This window comes from Pteropus alecto, unplaced genomic scaffold, assembly GCF_000325575.1.
Source record: "Pteropus alecto unplaced genomic scaffold, ASM32557v1 scaffold43, whole genome shotgun sequence".
Lineage (NCBI taxonomy): Eukaryota > Metazoa > Chordata > Mammalia > Chiroptera > Pteropodidae > Pteropus > Pteropus alecto.
Window position 1 is genome coordinate 7,656,915 of NW_006435764.1, and position 7,918 is coordinate 7,664,832.

Sequence of the window (7,918 nt, forward strand, 5' to 3'; positions counted from 1 at the left end):
GTGCCCCGAAGAGGTGTCGGGTGCCCAAGGACTTTTGCACGCAGCCATGGGCGGCATCGGGGAGCCCGGCGGGGGTCCGGGGCCGCGCGAGGGGCCGGCGCAGCTTGGGGCGACGCTGCCCACCTTCTGCTGGGAGCAGATCCGCCCGCACGACCTGCCAGGCGACAAAAGTCATCGAGCCGTCTACGACATCAGCCGCTGGGCACAGCGGCACCCGGGGGGCAGCCGCCTCATCGGCCACCACGGCGGTGAGGACGCCACGGTAAGGAAGCCCATCGCTGGCGCTCGCTGGGGCCTGATCGTGAGCAGTGTGCCCAGCCTTGCCTGCGCGGCCTTAGCATCCTCCCTGCTCTCGCTGACCTTTGACCTTCGGTCGGGGACGCCGAGTTGGGATGGACTAGCCAGGGCCTGATGTGAGGTAGGGAGGCCACGTCTCTGCGTGAAGGACCGCACATGGGGCTGGGCTGGAGCAGGTCTGTGCTGGAGGAAGGGGCTCTCAGAGGTGGGTGTGTCGTGGCAGAAAGAGCCTGTCCCAGGAGACCGGCCTCCCTGCTGTTCTGGGGTTTCTCCTCCCAGTTCTGGGTCCCCCAGACCAGGTCCTTCACACTTGCTGGGAGCTAGGGGTAGGGCGAGGTCCCTGGGGGCAGGGTAAGGCTGTTCCATCAGGGGCCGGGGACTGGGCAGCAAAGGTTGGGCAGGACTCAGAGGTATGTGGCTTGTCTAAGAGCTCCTGTAAAGGGCAGTGAGGACTGGTGACTCACCTCTCCTGGGCTGGCAGCTGCATGTGGGAGAACTTTGCCAGCCAGGCTAGGTGGGCCTCCTTGGGAAGCACAGTCACTCCAGGAACAGGCTGGCCCCTGGGGACCCTGACTTTCCCTTCCCAGCCCAGGTCTAGACATGTCTTGGCCAAGGAGGGACGTGGCCTGGTCCAGGGGGAACATCTAGTGGTGAAACAGCCTGTTGGGCCCCCTCACCAGCGCTTTTCCCGCGGTCCCACTGGGAGGGTAGGAGTTGGGGCCACAATGCTCTGTCCCTGACCATCCAAAAATCTGAGTTGGCTGCCCTGGGTACTAGGAGGTCTTAAAGATCCCAGGGGATGAATCGCTAACTGGCAGAACTTTAGGCAGCAAAAGAGATGGTATCTCTATGGCCAGGCCACCTGCTCTCTGCCCACTGCCTTCTCCCATGTGTTGGACAATCTTCACAAGACTCTTTCTGAAGGAAAAGGTCTTTATTCCCCACTTCTGCTTTAGGAAGCTGAGGGATTAGGGTCAGAAGCCTCCTAAAATTCTAGAAAGCGACAGGAAGCCTTGTCCTTAGGTGCCGAGGGGCTGGGTATGGCCACGGAGTTGAAGCTGACCGTGGGCCAATGAGGCGGAGCCACATGTGCGAACACTGTGTGTATCTCTGTGTGTGGTTGTGTGTGTGTGCATTTCTGCCAGGGTGTGGGGAGTACGAGGTGCCACACCTCCTCCCTTGTCCTGGCCGAGCCCTAGCCACCCTTCGAGGATTCTATGGGTGTCTCCTCTGGCCTTTTCCAACCTCTGACCCGTGGAAGAGGGTGGAGGCAGACTTGAGGAAGGCGAAGACGACAGAGGGCGTTCGTTGACCATTTTTTCTTCTTTGGTGCCCAGACTTGTGCTGGGGACCTTTTCACGTGCGAACCCCGTTATACAGTTAGCTTTCGACCCTGAGACCTCCATCTGACAGTTTTCTCATTTGATTCATATTGATTCATCACGAATAAAGTCTGTTTCTCGTTTCCAAAAAACAATCTGTCTGTTCCCTGGGGCTGGGTTCTGTCTTAGCCGTTGGATGCTCTGAGTGACCTTGAACCAGGCACGTCATTCCTCTGAGCCTCAGTCTCCCTCTCTGTAAAGTGGGGAGAGCTGGGCCAGACAGCAAGCTGGCTGAGGACAGGATGGGGACTTGTCAACTCTGTGGTCCCAGGCCTGCCATGGTCAATATATGTTGCTGGCTGATAAGTGTGGATGTGCCCTATCAACTGTATAGTATATTGGGACAGCCATGGCATAGCCACCCCTTTGCTGGGTGACCTTGTCTGGTTCTACCCATGTCTGTAACAAGGAAGAGTTGCATTAGGCCACCTCTTAGCTTCCTCAAGGCCCGAAACACTGGGCTGGAGTTGCCAGAAATACCTGGTCTGCTCAGGCCAAAGGAGTTATGAAGTGGCTGGGGGTGGGGGACCCCAATATTTCCACAATTGGCTCACAGAGCAGATGAGGTATTAGACCAGCCCTGTGTCCTGTGCGGTCAAGGCCAGACCCTAGGCGTCCCATCCCGGGCCCTAGAATGTAGGTGGGGGTGGGGCAGCTGTCTTGCAGCTACCTCCACCAGCCCTGGCCGCCCATCAGCTGTTCTCATGTCCAGGCAACAGAAGCCTTCCTGCCAGGAAATTCCCAGAGTTCCTGTGCCATTAAGTCAGCTTGTGGCCATCCTGGGATACAAAGCCCGTACCCTGGGGAAAATGCTCTGGGCCCTGGGCCAGATTTGTCTAAGAGTCATAGGCGGCTTGAGACAAGTGGAGCCAGCCAGGGAGGGGCGAGGCCTGGCCGCTGCTGGTCAGAGACATACCAGGGCCAGGCACCGAGCACTCACTGTGTGCCAAGCTCCAAAGGCAGATTTATAGGTACTCTCTTTTAATCCTCAGGATACCCCTATGAGGCAGGTACTATTGTCATTCTCACTTTAGAGATGAGAAAACTGAGGCTCAGAGAGGCAAGGTGACTTGAAATTAAAAGAAAGGTCTGGGATTTCGACCCACAGCCCATGCTCTTAACCACATGCTCTACTGAGACTTAGCTTTTTTATTCCATTCATTCGCTCTTTGATTTTTGGTTCATTAAACCCATCGGCAGATATTCAGTGAACATATCCCATGTGCCAAACTCTGTTCTTACCTCTGAAGATTTCACTGTGATCAAAACCTCTGCAAGGAGAGAGTTCCTTGGCAGAGGGACCAGCTAGAGCAGAGGCTTGGAGGTGGGACCCTGCTCCACGCAGTCAAGGAATAGCAAGGCTATCCATGTGGCTGGAGTCGAGCGGAGGGGAGAGGGGCAAGTGGTGAGGTCCAGAGGTAGCAGGGGCTGGGGGCCTTGCAGGGCAGAGCAGGGAAGCCAGAGAAATCTGATATAGATTTAATCTGTTAGGGGAGGCCACTCAGAAAAGATGGCGTTCACTTGAGCCCTGAAGGGCAGGCATAGCCAGAGCAGAGGACAAGAGATGCTATGAGGCAGGCTCCCAGCTGGAGCCGTTGGGATTTCGCTCAGCGTGGCCTTCAGACAACAACCTAATGAGGCAGATGCTAGCGTTAGCCCATTTTGCAGATGAGGAGACTGAGGTTGAATATGGGTGATGTGAAGGGATCCTCTTAGGGCCTTTGAACGGCAGAGCCTTTCTTCTTGGGCTTGGAGGGTCAGGCGTGTGTGTGTGTGGGAGCTGGGGAGAGGCAGGGTAGGTCCCGAGGCTCTGGAGGGAGAGGGGGCCCCAGAGGGGGCCCCAGAGGGGACTGGCTGTGAATGCAGGGGACCTGGTGCCAGAGCTCACCCTTCGCCACCACCAGCCACGCTGGCTTCCTTGAAAGCCCTGCTGCCTATGGCCACTCCCCATGTCTGTGACCTCTCTGGGCTCTGCAGGCATTCTCTGCAATGTCCCCACCTTCCAGGCCCCTTCCCAGGGGAGCTGCAGTGGCCTATGCCCTGGGGGAGGAGTCAGGATTGCCTGGCACTGGGCAGGAACACGGTGTCCAGAGGCAGGGGCGCTAGCAGCCCGAGGACGCTGGCAGCCCTCTCCTTCCTTCTCCGGCGTCCCAAGCTGCCGTGGTTTCTCACGAAACGGCTGGGAAGAGCCAGAGCCTAATGGTGGAGAAAGGACCAAGTGCCAGAGGGCCTGGCCGCTTCGGGGCCACCGCTGGATCAGTGACACTAGTGAGGCCAAGGGTGTTGGGAGGACGAGGGCCTGACATGTGTGCCAGCCTGTCACCAGGGACACCAACAGTGCCGGGAGACGAGGGTGGCTTCCTGGGGGCATCTGTCCGAGCACAGAGCTGGGCTCTGTGCACGGGCAGGGGTTGGATGTGACATATGCAGAGCTGTGTGTCCTTCGGCCTCTTCATGCCTCAGTTTCCTCATCTATAAAATGGGGAGAGGGACAGTGCTTCCCCGTTGGCCTCCTGTGAGCCGTGCCAGGGTGAGGACGAGAAGGAGCCTCTGAGTGCTGGGCCTGAGCTCCTAACCTGTCTTTCTACCTGGGAGAGGGAGGGAGGGAGGAATTCCCGGGGAGTCCTCGGAGGCGTGTCCCCCAACCCCTCATCTCTCCACCCCACTGCCACCTTCTCAGCAAAGCCCGAACGAGCAGACCCAGACTACCCCAGCAGCCCTGCTCCACCTTTTTTCTGATCTGGAACATTCCCGATTCTTTGGAGAGTGACCAGAAATGCTCCCCTGCCCCCACCGCGTCTCTGGATAAAAGGAGGCCAGCAGCCCTCCTGTTCCCTCAGCTTCAGGCTGGCCAGGACTTGACCTACAGGGTGCACGCAACCTCTGCTACAGCCTGTCACACCATGTCACGCCCGGAGGTCCACCCTTCGTGGGCACGGAATCCGAGTGGACTCGGGAGGAGGTGCCTCAGGCTGGGGGTGCTCCGATCAGAGCTCGGCTCTGGGGTGCTCGCCGGATGCCAGGCCCCTTCCACGTGCTCCCCCTGCACTGACTGGGTCCTCCCCCGCCAGGCCCACGAGGCGGATATTCGTGGTTCCTGATTTACTGACAGAAAGATACAGAACGGAGGGATGACGTGATCTGTGGCTCCATGGCCAGCTCATCGGTGGCGGCTCAGGGTCCATCCCCGCAGACTGGCTCCAGCAGCACCCCCGCAACCCCCACATCTTGACCGGCTGCTGCACAGAGCTCAGGGCTGGGGAGCAGGGCAGGAGCCACTCCGAGGGACCAAGGCAGGGCTGGGTGGTAGCTGTATCCCAGGAGCGCATGGACGTCACAGATGATGGACCTGGTTTCGGTCCCAGCTCTACCTCTGCGAACTGTGACCTGGGCAGGTGTCCCCACCATGCGGAGCCTCTGTTCCCTCAGCAGTAAAATGGTTCACGTCCTTGCCCTGTGGGCTGTAGAGGGTTGGCTCTTGTCTGCGTACTCATACCTACTCCCCAGTCCCTGCTCTGAGGCACCACCACAAACATAAGCCACCAGCAGCTTATGTTTAGGGGCACAATTTTTTATTCCTGCACTTTGACCCAACTCTGTTCCAAGACCCAGCGAGACACCTTGAGTGCCACCTTTGCCTTCTTAGGCGGAAGGGTTACGGGGTTTGCACACATCACTAAGAGGACGCTTCCGAGTGGAGCCGGGGCAGGTGAAGGCGAGGTCTCCTTCCAGGCCCTGAAACTTGGCCAGTGCAGCCTCAGGAGCACCAGGACCTCTCTCCTGTCCCCCATAGCCCAGTTTCCAAGCAGCTGGGTCCTTAGCTGCTTGGGACGGTGACCAGCCTCATGGTGAGGACACCACCTAGGAGGTCCACGGCCTCCCCTCTGGCCCAGGAGTGGCCACCCCAGAGCTACTGCCAAGTGGCCCGCACACAGTCATACAGCCAGACTGGGTTCTGGTCCAGCCGCCATCGGATGGAGCTGGGTAAGTGGCTTAACTGCTCTGAGTCTTCTGCTCAGCCCTGGAGTCCTTAAGCGGAGGTCCAGAGAGGACTCCATCCCAGAGCCTCAGCCGGTGTTTCAGAAAAAAACTATTTGCCAGTGCATCAGGTTTAGGTCTGAGGCCAGGGACTCACTTTGCCGGGCTGGGAGCACAGGAGGCTCAGGCTCAGTGCTGCCCGCCCTGCTCTCCAAGGGCCTGCCCAGCCCAGCCCGGCCCCTCCCAACAGCTGCAGCCGGGGGCCCTGAGGGGGTCACACCTCCCCCTTGTCACTCCCTTCAAGGGATAGACCTAGCGGGAGGTCCCTGGGAGGTTGGGGGGCTGGCCTGATTTTGTACCCCCCTCAGTGCAACCCTAGGCCTGGAGGAAAGGAAAGCAGAAAGCACCTGCTCTGGCAGCTCCTCAGCTCAAGGGCTGGGGCAGCTGGGCCCTGGGGGCTGCGGGGGGCCCCCCGGAACCCAGAACCGACACAGAGGATGGGAAAGAGGAAGGGCTGGAGGCAGGAAATCCTGGGGTCGTAGCCACAGCACTTGCTTTCTGCGCTGAGTTTGTGTGCACGGGTGCGTGCGAGGCTGAGTCTGCTTGAGCGTGCGTGGGCTCTGTGTGTGTGTGTGTCTGTGTCTGTGTCTGTGTGGCTGAGTCTCAGTGCCCAGGTGGGTAGTGGGTACGTCTGCCTGTCTGAAGGCACACGCATCAGACACTGGCTGCGTTTCCATGACACGTGGGCACCTCGGGGCGGTCCTCGTGAGTGAGCGTGTGTGCCTCTGGGCAGGTGTGGGTTCTTTGTGCTGCCAGGGGAGTTTCAGAGGAAATGAGGGGATCAGAGTCGATGCTGGTTTGGCTTCAAAAAGGAAGTAAATTTGATGCAGGCTACAGCGTGGATGAACCTTGAGGACACTGTGCTAAGTGACCAGTTAATCAAAAAAGAACAAATATTGTATGATTCCTCTTCTATGAGGTCCCTAGAGTAGTCACATTTATAGACAGAAAGCAGAGCTATGGGTACCAGCGGCTGGGGGAGGGCGAGGGGGAGTTAGTGTTTCATGGGGACAGCGTTTAGTTGGGGAAGATGAAAAAGTTCTGAAGATGGGGGTGATGGCCGCCCGACAATACGAATACACTTAATGCCACTGAACTGTACACTTAAAAATCTCTAAAATGGTAAATTTTATATCTGTTCTACTCCAGTTAAAAAATTAAGGAAAAGAAAAAGTTAGCTGTCCAGAGCCAGAATGGTACTGGAGTCTTACCCCCTAGACCTGTCCCCTGGGTTTACCTAGTCCCAGGCAGGAGAATGGACTCGCTCAAGGTCACAGTGAGTGGGGTCAGCTGAGCCCCAAGAGCAGTCTTCCCTCCCAGCTCCCTTGCCAAAGCCCACTGCTCGCTAGCAGGGCGGGGTCCCTGCGGGGCCAGCCTCCCCTCCAGCCCCTCCCTCCCAGGTATGTTACCACTCTGTCAAGGTTCTTCCAGGAGAGGAGGAAGTCTGCACTCACACAGCACCCTCCCGTGTCAGGGACGCCAAGGCGTCCTCCCTTGGGAAGGAGCCACAAGGCTGCCGACCTGGGGGCCTAGGTTATTCCAGAAGCCACACCCTCTCGGCCCCTCTAATCCCCAGGCTGCCCTGGGCCAGTAAAAGAGCAGGTAACGGGACAGGGGACCCCTTAGGTGGATCCTGTAGGTGTGGCCTCTAAGTGGGAGCTAGGGGGTGACTAAGCTGCTTCCTTCCCTTAGGACTGTGTGGGATGTCTGGCCGTAGGTACAGGGACCTGACTGTCACTTCCGTTTTGACACCCACCGGAAGCTGATAGGCTCATTCGTGAGGGGGTAATAGGTTGCCCCTGTTCTTAGTAAGCCTTCTTCAAAGCTATTTCCTTTAGCAGGAATCAGTCACCTTCCCCTGGCCCGCAAGGACACCATTCTAGACACTGCCGCTTCAGTTCAGGGTGGCTATGGCTAGCCGCTTCAGAGAGAGCCTCTGAAAGCCCAAGGATAAAAATCAGTTGAAGAGCTGTGAACAGTAATGAGCCAGTTATACCAAGATTAGATCACGAAAAACTAAATGAGACCCCCCGGTGTGAAGTTCAAGTTTCCCGACAGTTCAGAACTGCCCGGGCTATTTCCTGACTGGGTCTTTCCTCAGCCCTTTATCTTTGTTCCTGTCTTTTTCTTCCGGTAACCCCTTCTCCTGAATTGCACCCCACCCCACCGTGCTATTACAGAGAACGTTAGATTATTTATTT

General features: G+C 57.8%; 1 protein-coding gene across 2 annotated transcripts in view; it reads left to right on the forward strand.

Moving 5' to 3' along the window:
• The first annotated feature begins 6 nt into the window (after positions 1-6).
• Positions 7-7,918, forward strand: part of FADS3 (fatty acid desaturase 3) — a 14,281-nt gene continuing 6,369 nt past the window's right edge. For both annotated transcript variants that reach the window (XM_006911217.2, XM_015588885.2), the window contains exon 1: positions 7-262. In XM_006911217.2, coding sequence (XP_006911279.1) covers positions 47-262 — 216 coding nt within the window. In that variant the 5' untranslated portion in view covers positions 7-46. The remainder of the gene's footprint in view (positions 263-7,918) is intronic.